The sequence below is a fragment of the Melanaphis sacchari genome, unplaced genomic scaffold (assembly GCF_002803265.2).
Source record: "Melanaphis sacchari strain LSU unplaced genomic scaffold, SCAv2.0 Contig4_pilon_pilon, whole genome shotgun sequence".
NCBI lineage: Eukaryota > Metazoa > Arthropoda > Insecta > Hemiptera > Aphididae > Melanaphis > Melanaphis sacchari.
The window spans coordinates 972,224-987,315 of NW_020271335.1; the positions used below are offsets into that span (position 1 = coordinate 972,224).

At 23.2% G+C, this 15,092-nt stretch overlaps 1 protein-coding gene across 3 annotated transcripts in view; it reads left to right on the forward strand.

The window, feature by feature from the left end:
* The first annotated feature begins 5,924 nt into the window (after positions 1–5,924).
* The window catches only part of LOC112598680, a 31,779-nt gene continuing 22,611 nt past the window's right edge, over positions 5,925–15,092 (forward strand). Inside the window, exons 1-11 of one of the 3 annotated variants that reach the window (XM_025345215.1) lie at positions 6,038–6,056; positions 6,119–6,388; positions 10,415–10,584; positions 10,687–10,825; positions 10,891–10,965; positions 11,051–11,193; positions 12,240–12,314; positions 12,392–12,600; positions 13,188–13,384; positions 14,534–14,644; positions 14,974–15,085. In XM_025345215.1, coding sequence (XP_025201000.1) covers positions 6,323–6,388; positions 10,415–10,584; positions 10,687–10,825; positions 10,891–10,965; positions 11,051–11,193; positions 12,240–12,314; positions 12,392–12,600; positions 13,188–13,384; positions 14,534–14,644; positions 14,974–15,085 — 1,297 coding nt within the window. In that variant the 5' untranslated portion in view covers positions 6,038–6,056; positions 6,119–6,322. The other 2 variants (XM_025345216.1, XM_025345214.1) reach the window with 2 other exon arrangements.

The following is a 15,092-nucleotide window of genomic DNA, read 5'->3' on the forward strand; positions in this document are numbered from 1 at the left end:
AAGAATTAATTTATTATTATTTTTTATCTATTTTTCTAATAAAATTTTCTAATTTATACTTTAGTATAATGATAATTTATTGACCAAAATATATGATTTAACAATATACTATGATAAAAAAACAATTCAACTATCAATTATAATTAAAGCATGCTCATCTGTTTATAATAATATGCATTTTGGATCTACATATATCTTAGAGAATATGGCATTTGCATGGTTGAATCCAACTAGTCCAAAAATAGATTAAATCATTTTCATTAATGTATTTTAAGTTAATATTTTTATTTAGGTATACCTAAAATATTTTACTGTGTTAATCATCCTTAAGGAAATGTTCAAGATAAATATATTTTTAAAATTTTGGTATAAAGTAGGGTAAGTTTCAGAGATTTTTAGAAAAAAAAAATCAAAAATGTCTCTTGTTTATCAATAGCTCTAAAAAGAATTGAAATATTTTGCAAATGTTTTGGTGAATAGAAATGATGTTATTTACATTTAGTGTACATTTCAATCTATGCTTATTCGTTTTAGAGTTATACAAAAAAACCAAATTAATTTTGTCAAAAATTGGATTTGCGTAAAAATTACGTTTTTCCTTGATTTTATTATTTTTCCTGTTTATTTTGAAAAATACAAACTAGATTCAATTTGCTATTCTTAAGTCAAAACCTCCCTCATAATTCAAAATTGAAGCATTATTAATACATATATATGTGAATAGTGAATGTTTGTAATAAAAGATAAAGCTTATTATTTATTAAACACTATTATATTTAGCGTTTAGATACTTCGAGCGAAGCGAGATAATTTTTTAGGTTTATCTATATTCAATATTCAACTAATTTTAGGTGCAACATATACTCATAAATTTATTTACCAATACACCACTGGGTGTAATATTTTAGGGTGGGACTAGTGGAAGGAATAAATAACTATATCATTTATTATAATAAATTCAATTCAATTCATATATGTAAGCACTAAGTAACTCAAAATAAACATTATACCTGATATTATTCATATTATACGTATTTTATCATATTCAATCATATTTGAACAATAATATGTATTTTATAATTTTTTATATTTAATATTAGAATATTTAAGAAGCTACGGTCTTACCTAAATGAGGTTAATTACAATTAAGTTTGCTCAGGCAAAATCAGAAATAATTTGACATATTACCCAAGTATGGTGGGCAGTTCACGTTTACCCGCGCATTTCTGAGGTTTATACATTAACTAACTGTTAACTAAAATAGCGTACTATATAATATATAGGTGCAACTAAGGTAAAAATTCTAGGGAAGGTTATAGCCCCGAACAAATTTATTTGTTTCCATTTGAAATGTTATATAACAGGGGTAGCCAACATGAATAGGTTCACGGACCACATAAATACATACAATGATACCATTAGCCAAAATGTTTATATAATTTGGTTATTTTTTATAAGCTAATACCTAAAAATTAAATTTTATAATAATATTAAGTAAATTTTGATTTTGTAAATAAAACGCGAGCCGCATCTGACAATGACGAGAGCCACATGTGGCTCGCAAGCCGCAAGTTGGCCACCTATGTTATATAATATTATATTATACTTATTATTAAAAAATAAATCCAAATAATTGTTATTCTATTTATTCTATATTCTTTGGATTTTCAATTTATTATATTTTTCCAATACATCATTATTATTGGAAATATCTCTATCAATATTTATAATGGTTAAATTTGAAAACCTATCTTGTACCATTGTTCATTAATGTTCTTAACCAATTTTAAATACATCACATATAAGAGAGATCTTATCGGTATGGTTAGAGCTACTTGTAACATTTATCCTCCTTTACTATTTGTTTAATAATGTCTAATTCAAAATTGTTTTTTAAATTTAACATTCAGTTTTAGCAAAGAGCATCTTTGCTATCATATCATTCATATCCTAATTTAAAATTGACTAAAAACCACAAAATGTTCAATTAATATTAATTTTTATGTATTAACTAAATATTTTTAAGTTTTCAAAATTTACCTGATATTGATTTATAAAATATTCACTGTTTTTTATAATATCCATTTTGAGAAAACTAAAGAAATGGCTAATAATGAGCTTTCAATTGAAATATAACACAATATGCAACATTGATAAAAAAACATTTTTGTCATCATTGATTACTTGACATTGCTGATAAGTCATCAACTAAATTTGCACAAAATAAATTTAAGTTACATGACAGGAAAACTGGGGGGACTTAGCCCCTTTTATCCCCCAATAGTTGCACCTATGAATATATATATAATCAGTGTCGTATTTGAATATTTTGTGCCTCGGTGCAAAAAAAAAAAATTGGCATCCATCAAAGGGTCCTACACACAGAAAATATGGGAGATAGATCTTCATAAAATTTAAAGATTTTGAGCAAAAAAAAAAATTACTGAATGCTTTTTTTTAAAAATATTGTTTAATAATTGCATAATCTTCTTCCCCCTTCGCAAAGATATATTTGAATGTTTGTCACTTTAAACTTGTTTATTATTCATTATAAAAGTTGTTTTTTGTGTTCTAACAAAGTTTGTTTACCATTTTTATATCCACTTAATATTTTTTTCCTCTCATAATTAAAATAATATAAAACAAATATTTTAATAAATAATCAACAGCACTACCGAGTAGTAAAAGAAATAATACGTAATCAATAATCACATTGACATAATTTACAAGTAGGTAGTGTAGGTACCATCGAACCTTGGTCTTTGAACGCTCAAGTTTGTTCATTGTTTATAAATAACAGTATTATAAGTAATAAACTAATAACTAATAATTGTATTTTTTGTTAATAGGCCCGCCGCCCATAGACATATAAAACAATTATAAATTATAGGTATAACATTATTATATGTCTATGGGCACGCGATATCAAAATATGTTGTATTATTATAAATAACCTATGTCTATTGACATTTCAATAAATTTGGGAAAATGTTTTAGGATATTAATAACTCTTGACCGCTGATAGCTATATTTCTATAAATACATTAGTAAAGTTAACACTTAACAGTATAATATTATATTATATAATACTGTTATTAAAATAATTTCAATCATAAAAGTTTAATTGTCACAAGTGAACAAATTTCTAACTACAAAATGTTGGCACCCCCAAAATACTGGCGCCCAGGCAGTTGTAGCCACTACCCACTAGCCGGTGCCCCCCTTTAAAATACAGCCCTGTAAATAATATATTAGTCTCAGTTTTATATAAACCATACACTGAATGACTATATGTATAAATGAAAATAATACAGTACTTATTATATATTATTAAGTCTATTGAAAAGACGCCACACCCGAACGTGTTGTCTCCGTCTTTTATATAACATAACAAATTTTCGTTCTGCAAAATCCATTTTATGTTGTTAGCTTTAATATTAAAGTAAATTTATTTATTATCAGACTTAAAGGTAAGAATTTTATCTAGGCCATCATATAGTCTTTTATTAATATTATAATTTTAAAGTGAATTATGAGCATTTTAAAGTTTTAATATTTTATATAGTTATAATTCAGTTTAAAATATCAATATCAAAAAGCTAATGTGATTATTGGGATTGCCTAGATAAAATTCTTATCTTTGAGTTAGATAATCGGTAAATTTACTCTAATGTTAAAGCTAACAACATAAAATGGATTTTGATGAACGAAAATGTATGTTGTACCTATGTATGTAAGATACTAAGCTAGAGATAAGACGTGCAGTTGCTGCGTTCTCTTAAGCGATTCACCAATTCAACAATTAAATTCGCTCTAATTTTCGGAATTTTAAAGTGTGCCTATTAAAAATTATTAAGTTCTATACATGAAAATGAAAATAATTAGAAATCTATAATATTTAAGATGTTCTTTGTCAATCTATTAAAAATGTTTTATTGAAGTAACACCCTTTCTCACTGTAAATTGATAAACAGATGATTTTTTTGAGAACTGAATTGTCTTAATTAAAATTCGAACTAGTAGTTTCGGTCTTTCTGAGTTATTAAAATGTTTTTTAAGTTATAACTTAGTATAAAGGTTAATTATCCTTTTTAAAATATAATTATTAAGTATCTTTTTAATCTAGTGTTTATTATACTTATTACTTAGATAGGTAATAATTATTAAAATATATTTAATAGATTAATAAAAATTTGGTTTCTAGTACCTACTTACTATAAGTTTCAATTAGTATCGTTTCTTCCAAATCAAAGTATTATCACTATTATCATGGACATTGAGTAATAAGTAGATATAAACTTATTATTTTTAATAGATATACAAATAAATAACTCAAAAATACTTGTTCAATGTACATACAAAAAAATTAGATATCAAAATAACATGTATGTAACAATTTACAAAAAAAGTTAATAATTCTCGTTAAAAAAAAGGTTTATGACAGCACACTTCTTAAATAGTTAAAAAAATATATAAGTAATTCATAATATGGTGTTTGAGTTCCTATTCAAGCAATAAGTTGGTATACTTAAAAATTCCAAAAATAAGATTTTGAATTACAATCAAAATTAGTTATTAAAGGAAAAATGGGGGTAAGCATGATTAAATAAATATGCATAAAGCTAAAACCTTTATCAATTATATTACTTAATATTTATTTAGTGGTAATTTGTGGAAAAGATTTTATTATCTTTATGCGTGTATTTAATTTCATAGAAATATGTATTAGTTATTAGTTATTACTTATTAGACTATGATAACTGATAAATAATTTTCATGACGCATAGTACATGGATACTTGTTATAATAATACTTTTTTAAAATTATCATGCGAAATGTCACGCGAAACCAACAGGTTTTGACAAATCGATTTTATCATTTTGTCTTAATTTAAAAATGAATAACTTTGGGAAATTTAATATTTCATTTAATATCTATCTAGGAATTTTTATATACGATTTAATAAAAAAATATTTTGGATCATTTTGTAATATTATTAGATACTTGTCAATATTTTTTGATACATTATAGGTAAATCATTTGTTTTTTGATTAATAAAAATTTGAAACTTTAATTCAAAGTTCCTTATAAGTTGTTTTTACAGCTATTAAAATGTATAGAAAAGATATTCCATAACATTTTTAATTTTTGATGTAAACAATTGACAACACATGACAATTTTTCAATTTCTAAATTATATTCATTAACATTTAAAAATATAATAAATACATTTATATTATTGTTATATATTTGGCTCTTATTGTTTTTATTCTATAACTTCCGAGTCTTAAACTAACAATTAATATTTAATAATTTAATATAATATTATAAAAGAAAATAAATAATAACGGAATATTAAATTCCTAACCTAACTTAAACTTTATTATCTATGACGGCAAGAGCATCGTTGTTTTTATCATGGACTATGTTTACTCTATAAAATAGAATCAATAAATTTTGATAATTTTCATTTATTCTACTCTGTGATATTAGTTATAACTGTCATAAGGTTTAACTTTTGTCTTTTAACTTTTAACACTGCTTTACTAAAGCTTTACTTACTAGTCCTACTACTTACTAGAGAATATATCGATAATATTTAATACATCTTGTTTAGTGAAGTTTAATATCAATGGACAGTGGGTATGGCTCAAATGGTTTGATGGCGTTGTAGTTAGTAAACAGAAAATATACAGAATGGATGAAATCAAATAATTTTACCTTAGGAATGAGAATAATAATTAATGAGTAATAATCTAAGCAACTAGCAAGCCAGCAAGGTTGATATCAATTACATAGCTTTACAGTTCGGGTTGTTAATATTGTTATCGTCATTGATTACATAATTTATATCATGTATAAATAAATTATAAATATTATATTATGCCACTATTGACTAAGCAAAATCGGTTACATTATTGATAACAATTTAAAGTATCTTGATTTTTGATCAGACAATGAATTTACTGTCATTTGTTTCCGGCACATATCTTAGTCTTTGGTTCCCGGTAATTGGTCAATCATGGTTTTTACATTTTACGGTTATCTGTATTCAGGTTTGGTATAATATGGCATTATGGCGGGCGCTATTCTATTCAGTATTTCTATGGTATTTCAGTCAACGGTTTACGGCGTAACTTAAATACCGTTTATTTGATATTTTGTGCTTGACAAACCACAACTCATGAGTTACCTGTCGACCATCTTATTTCATGCAGGATTTTTAATTATCTAACTCGTCAATTATTGCAGACTTTTTGCTGGTTACTTTTATTTAAAATATCATTATTTTTGATTTTAATTAGTTAACGCACATTTAATAATGGTCTTGAGTCCTCTTACGTCCAAACAAGTCTTGGAGTTCTTGCCTTTGAACACGTGGACTGAGGTATGTTCACAAATTATAATTTTAATTTTTTTTCATGTTTAATAATTCGGTGAGTGGATTAAATATTATCTATGATCCAAAATTATTTTTATGTAATTATTATCGTTATATTTCATCTTCATGATACTATTTAATGTACTAATTCGCTTAAATTTTTAAATGGCGATGACCTGTAGGCTGTAGATCCTGATTTTTACTAGTGCAATGGGTGTGCAGTTGGTCCCAATAATGGATGAGCTATTTTTCAATTTTTTTTCCTTTCATTAAAAACTTAAAATACAAGTTTTACAATGATTAAACTTTTTCTTTAATATATTAATGTTTTTTCCAATCAGCTATATTGTTCGTTGACCCGTTGATAATAATGAATATTTTTGTTATCACTTTTTTTGTGCAAATACGTATATATTATATTTTTTGTGCTTGTTATTCTTCAGGAAAAAATCATAACTGTTATCAGATAACTTGGCACAAATATATACAACTTGTGCTCTTCATATTTTATAATATTTTTATTAGTTCTTTTCGGTAATTATATTCTAGTAACTATCAGAAATGATCAAGAAATGCCGATTCCGTTATCTCACTTCACACTGTTTTTAAATAAGCTATTTGGTGTTACTATTATATCATTTTTTTTTTTTTAATTTTAGAAATTAATAATTTAAAACAAATTTGGACTGTTACCATCATTTTTAAGATAGAATTGTCTATCTATACAATACCATTATAATTATACCTATGTTTCGCAAATATATTAATTCTATTAGATTATTATGATTTTTTAAAAAATAAAAATGTGTTTCAATGTATTTGGCTTATCACAATTAATGTATCTTAGTAGATTCAGACATACCTACCAAAAATGGGGATTGATTAAAGAACAAAATTTAAGAATTATGAGTTCATTCCTTCTTTATAAATATTCATTTTATACTTATATTCTACCTATATTTTTCATATTTTATCTTATACTTTATTTTAAAAAGTTTTATTGTAATACCTTTTTAACAATAGTTAATTTATGTTTTCAATATCTAAGAAGGTATAATTATAATTTGTAACACTAGATATATTTATTGTAAACAGTGGAGTATTATATCCAAAAAGTATATTCTTATTTAATGTACAGTTGTTTTTTAAGGAATTTTTACTTATATATTCAGCAGTTTATCTTATTACGTTAATAATATAATAATCATAAAACTCGACACAACCACTATACCTTATGGCTAATTGTCATAAATGGTAGTATATGAGTTATATAAAAAACTGAATTGTATAAAGTTTAAATTATACTCTATTGTGGTACTATTTTTAACATTTGACCTATTTAAAAAAAGTAAATTTTCTTAATTTGTTTAAATATATAAAAAATTGAAAATGCTTTGATAAGTAGGTATTAGTAGTGGCACTAATGTCAATTTCAAATGGTATTGCATGAAAATAAAATCTGAGTTTGGAAATTTTAGCTAACAGTGAATTTGTTATACTAAAATATGAGAAAAATTTTATGTACTTCTATGTATTATAACGATTATAACGTGTATACCTATCAGTGACTGCACAAGGTTTTGCAGGGCCTAGGGAAAGTAAAAAATATGGGGCCCTCATTCCTACCTTATACATTATATCACTATTCTAAATTAATTATAGATTTAATTCAAAGGGTAATAATTTTGTACATTATAGGAATGTAAATAAAATCAAAACAATCAATGATAAATGTATTATATTATTTGCATAAAAAATAAATTTATCATCTTAATTATTTTTATAAAATATCAAAATACTATTATTATTAATAATTTTACCAATTAAATTTATAATAATTAATAAGTAATAACTTAAATTTGTAAAAGAAATTTAAAAAAAATTAATGTAATGAACAGTTTATAATATATTTAAATACATAATACATTGTTAAAGTAAAATATTGATAGTTATAATTCTTTAATTTTTCTAGCTTTTTTGAATGCAAAATTATTTATTTTTATCTTCATAATTTAGTTCTAAAAATTCTTTTTTCATACAAATTTTAGCAAGTCTAGTAAGTCCTTGTTGTGATGTGGTACTCAGTAAATATGTTGTAATTTTGACTTTCTGCTTCAACTGACACAAGGGAAATTGATAAAATAATTCATAAAGCAATATTCAAGTTGGAAAATGCATTTTTTTTTATTTCTGGTAGTACTTTGAGTGGTTTAGTAATTTTATTAATTAAATTAAGGAAAATTAATATTTCTTCGTATAAATCATAATCATTTAAATCTTTTTGTATCCAACAAAAATAATCTGGTAGAAATCAACTTAAATTTACTGTGAGTATTAAGATGCATGATCATAAGTGAACTTATTTTTTTTTTATTATTTCATTCAGATGAGAATACTATAAATAATGGGGCCCCAAAATCTTGAGACATGTGCCTCGCTTGCCCCAACGCTCCGGCACTGATATATATATCCTATAGACTACCATCCTCTGCCATGACAACACTCATCTAAATAAGATATTATATCCGCAATATTTATACATAATGATTAGTGCCACTATATAGGGTGTCATACAATGAACTGACAATTGCAATAACTTTTATTCTATTGAAAATTTTCAACTTTTTTTTTAAATTGTCGTCTACGCTACATTTAAAATATTTTTTTTAAAATTTTTATTTGATATTAAAATCAAGATAGCCATTTTGTAAATCTTATTTTTAGAAAAATTTTAATGTCAAACACTTTTACTAAGGTTAAATAAAGAGTCAATAATTTTTAAACAATTTTTAAAGTTTGTTTATATTCAAATTTATTTCTTGTTCTTCAGTGTTACAGCAATTATCGAATATCTAGAAAATCTATTTAAAATAATATAAATTTGTACAAACTTCAAAAAAATCATAGAAAATAAACGACTAAACATTTTTTTTTTAGCAAACATGTTTTAAAAATCATAAACAAAATAGCTATTTTGATTTTTTAAATATCAAAAATAAATTTTTTAATTTCTCAATTTTATTTTCAAAATTTAAATTAATTTTAATGTAACGTAGATGACAATTGATTATTTTCCCTCAGTATTACTGCTGACAATATCTTTTTTATGATGTATAGGGGGGAAGAGTATAGTTAGGATGATACAACATGTTAAGTGGATTATAGTTCTACACTTTTATCATAGGAACATTAAAATAAGTGGAGGATGAATTAAATTTTATAGAAAACTATAAAAATCTACTGGAATAGGGCTAAGTCATATTTTTGATACACATATTAAAAGACATCAATATGTATACAATTAAAATAGATTTTTATACATTTCCTTGGTTAGTAAAAATAAAAAAAATATTAACTTAATTAATTGACCAAAAAGTTATAGTGAGAAAACTAAATGTGCATACTGAATATAGATTGACCAAAATTTAAACTGATATATTATTTAATTCTCAGTTCTAATTGTTTAATTCATGTCTGACAAAAATTGCAGTAACAAAGTAGCTTGATTTTAAGGATTAGAATAAACATCATCTATATAACTTAAGTCGTAGAATAACAAGTTTTTTTTTAGTTTATATATAGTATTCTAAATTTGACCAAAGTTCTTCTCAATTTAAACATCTAAAAATCACTATAGTTTGATCAATACACTTAGAGCTCTAATTGTTGTGTTTTAAATGGCTATTATTTCCTAAAACAGTACAATTATAATAGTTTTAACAAAAAAGTTTAAAAATCAGAGCTCTCATTTTGCTAGATGTAATTTAATTATTGATTTATTATTAAATTGTTCAGAAATTTAATTTATTTTACAATAACTAAATACCAGCTATATACCAGCTATACGTGCATATAATATACTCGTATACATACATTAAAAAAAAAAAAAAAATGAATATTTTAACTTGGGAGAAGAAATGCATATTTATATAAATTAACTGAATTCAGGAAAATCATATCTTTTACCTACTAATAATAATGATTTATTTTTTTTAACTATTAAAAATTTTAATATTTATTTAATTTTCACAGGTTCATTTGCTTCAAAATGATTTTAAAAATGTATATATAGCAACAACAAAGGATAAAATGGAAAAGCGATTGAAAGACATGCAATCAATTTCATTACAGAGTGGCTCTTATGATAAAGTTACAACATTTAAAGTACTAGAAATAGTTGCAGTTAAAATTAAAGACGAATGGTAATTTAGTTAATATAAAATCATGAAATAATCTACTTTCATTCTAATTAACATAAGATCCAAAATGTGTGCTTTTATAAATTATGTACCATGTTTATATAGGTATAGAGGGAAATTAATTAGTTTCAATGAATTTCAAACAGACAATACCATAATTGAATTAATTGATATTGGTTCTGTTTATCAAACCAAGTTAGAAAATTTGTTTGTTCTTCCGTATTATTTTATGTATGAACCGTTAGTAAGTAAAAGTTATTTAAATGCTTAAATTTAATTTATCTATGCATACTAATTTTTATATTTTAGGCCTTACCGATAATATTTAAGGATTTTATTCCAAAAAAAACAACATGTTTTATAAAACCTCTTCTATTAGAAAGTGTAATTATGACTTATAGTTAATATTATTTTTACTGATTAGTTTTGATTTTATCATTTTATTAATATTTTTATATTTTTATTTTAGAATCTACACGAAGGTACTGTTCTTGTTGAAGTCAACTGTAATGATAAAAATTTGGAAAATGGTGTACTTGTTAATTTAGACTGTAATGATAAAAAGTTGGAAAATGGTATTAAAGAAAAAAAATTATTAGAATTGAAAAAAGAGTAAGCTCATTAATTTTACTATTGTTCTGTGGATATTTTTTATCTTATTATGATTAGTAATAAATGCTTAGGATTTAATAGTATATATGTCTTTATTTTAAATTCTATTTTTTTTAGTATTTTAGATATATTTAAAATAGTATGTTTTAAGACGTGTTTTCCATTTTTTTTTTTTAAGTTCAATATTTATATATATATAAATATATGAATTTTTGTAGTTTGAGTTTCATAGTCTTAGATTAAATGTAAACAATTGTTATCTTGATTATCCACTCTTATTTTCTCAAACTATTTACCAATAATATTTTTGTTCTAATGGTAAATGATTTTGTCTGTGACTTAGGTTTTTCTTTATCTCTCTACATTATGTCTAAGTCTAAATGTTAAGAAGACATAATTTAAAGCACTTAAAGTTTTTGATTTTATCTAATGAATGTATTTTAAATTTAAACTATGTTCTTCACTAAAAACTTTTTGTTTATTTGTTTTCTAATAAAATTGTGTCATTTGTTATTCGTCTAAAACTAAAGATTAATGTTAAAAAGAATTCAGCGTAAATTCCTGTTTTGCATCATGTATCTTCAAGATTGATTATTTTAAAAATGTTTAAATCTATCTTCTAATTAAGATTGAAAATGAACTGCCTACTTAAACAAATTCTCTTGCCAAACAAAAATCAATTTTTTTTATTAACTTTTTGTTGTAATATTCCATAATCATCTACTCTTATGTAATTTACAAATGAAAACTCCCATTTTCCAATTTAGTTAAATTTGTATTTATATTTTGAATTAGTAGTTTAGATTGTTGACTTCTTATATTAACTTTCTTGTTTCATTGGGCTTCAGCCTGTACTGTTTAAGTAAAATATTTTATATATTTTATAAATTATAATTTGTGGCTAAAGGTCATATTTTATGAATGTAGCTTTCTGAAAAAAGAACAATAGTTATCACTTCTAAAGTTTTTTGACTTGCAAGTTATTTTAAGTTCATTTGATGCTTTCATTAGAATTTTTGTTTATTAATTTTTTAAATTTGTTTTAGCATTAATTCTGTTGATGATTCACAAATTGTAAGCATTCAAAACATGAGCAATGGTTACGATAATAATGAATCGACGTAAAATCATTTTTATTTTCTATTTGCTACTATACATATATTTGATTTATGTGTAATAGAATATTTTTTATTTACAGCTTATATCTATCTAATAGTTCCAGAAAAGGTAGCATTTTTAGTCAAGAAAAACTTAACAATATGCCATTAAAAAATGAAGATTATTGTATTTTGACGTATTTTGAAGATTTCACTTGTTTGTATGTTAGCAAAGCTATAAAAAGTGATGAAGATGGCAGTTACAATTTTTTTGATTTTGACACTTTATACAAAACTGCTAGTAGTACAGGTTAAATTATATTAATATTTCATTACTGGTCTTATAATTAAAACAAAGTGATTTAAAACTTAAGAAATTTGTAGATGGGAAATAATTGTTTTGTTTTATGATTTTTGGTACTTGTTAGTATTTTTTAAAACTACTTGTGATATATTAGCTATTTGTGTTTTATAGATTTTAAATTTTAGTTTTCATAATTTAATCAAAGTTTACGGATGTTCAAGTAGGTTATACAAATATTTTTATACCATTTCTCAAATGTTGTTTCTTTAATCCAAATAAGTTTAAACTTCACCTTGTTACAAATTATATTAATATTTGTACTAACTTTTATTTTTTTTTTCATATTTGTATTATCTACTTAATGATTGATAAAATAACTGATAAGTGTCATTTATTGTTATTTATAATTTTTTTTTTAGTATAATTTTAAACACAACATGTTGATAATCAAAATTTTAGTGAATCTTAAGTTGTTAAGCAATAATATGTAATTAGAGATAATCATTAAGTACAATATTTCAAGTATATTTACAGTTAATTTTTTTAATTAACTTCATATAAATTAACTTATATTTATATATTTTAATCATTAGATAAAATACCCAAGTATGATCCTATTGTGGGAGACATAGTCAAAGTTTTTTCATCTCAGAATGATGGTTTGTACAGAGCAAAAATATTAAAACATAACAATAATAATGAAAGTTATGATGTTTTCTACATTGATTATGGAAACATTGAAACAGTCCCATCAAATGCTATTTATGAATTGGCTGATGAATTGAAGAAGGTATTTTTTTCTACTTACAATTTATTTTATTTTTAAAGATAAGTCTGCATTATGTATTTATTAAAAATAGATTTTTAAATAACTTTTTTTAGTCTGTTATAAATATTACATAACATTTAATAAGTGTTCTATATTACCACGGTGTAATTAGTGTATTAATTAATACTATTACTAGTTCAAATTATAAGTAGCATTAAGACGAGTTTTTATAAACAGATAGTATTTGGATGAATTATTAATATATCATATATTATCCTTCTTAATTATTCACTGTTCATAAATTATTTAAATCTTAGATCTAATACTGATCAATAAAGAAGGATAAAAAAATCATTATATCAGTTGTCCTTTACAAAATGTAAATCAGTTAATATTAATCAAGGAATACAAAAGTATATATTGGTGAATATGAACTCAAAATATATTGTGTGTATCTTGGTTAATGGAATGTTTTTTAAGTAATGCTCACTTAAATATATAAAACAGCTTCTGTAGTTCAGCTTTGTATCAAAATGTAATAATTATTTAATTATATTGAATTATTTAGTCATTAAGAATATACAAAACCCACATAATATCATATTATGATGTCTGTCGTATTTAATAACAGTAAATTTACCAAGCATTGAATTTAAAAGTAAAAATATTAGCTAGTGAACCTCATAGGCTTTTTTTATATTTTTATTTTAAAGTGAGTTATGAGCATTTAAAAAATCTGAAATTGTTATGTTATGTATTTGTAAGATAGAGACCACCGCATACAGGTGTAGTGTCCTCTGAAGATATTATTTTCTAAAATATCCATTTTAAAACCGAAAACAAATAAAAACCTTAGTATGATTTAGTGAGTATTAGGTACTAAGTTAGATTTATGAATAAATCTCTATAATTTTATCTTTATTATTAGTTATGGTAGCATGATATAATATAACAATATATGATATAATCTTTTAAAGTAAAATTGGTGGGTTGCGTATTAGTAAAGCTATATTAATTTATGTTACGAGAGTGATGTAATTTATCTGACTAACTATTAAATAAATAACTGATTTTTATATTTTTACAGTCAATAATACTAATATGTATATTATTTATACATATATTATTTAATCTATGTTTATGTGTGTTATTATTTGTTTATAATTTCAGCCTGGAATAGCTATTAAAATAGGACTGAGTTATTTAAGAAATATTCAAATTACTGAACAAGTGAAAAATATGTTTAATATGTTTTGTGACTATGGAAAGCCATTTTTGATTGTACGTAATGTATAATATGTATTATATACCTAATATTATTAGATTATAAGTTTTAGAAATGTATTTCATATTACAATAATTATTATTAATTAAATAATAAGAAAATAAAACTTCTTAAATTAGTTAAGTATAGTAATAATGTTAATCATAATATTTATGTTTATATTTATTAACAAAATAGATTGATTATTGCCATTCAATTTTTATCCTTTTAAATTAAAAAAAAAATACAAACATTGATACTTCAAATATTATTTTACAAATGGTATCATGTATAATATATTTATATTATTGTTCTGAATATAGAATTTTGTATATTATTTTTTTAGGAGCTTGATGAAAACTCTAAATATTGTCTAGAAAATGTAAAATTAAAAGATATAGAAAATGGATCATATATTAATTCGGAATATATAATGAAATTTACATCAATAGAACCTGGTAATAC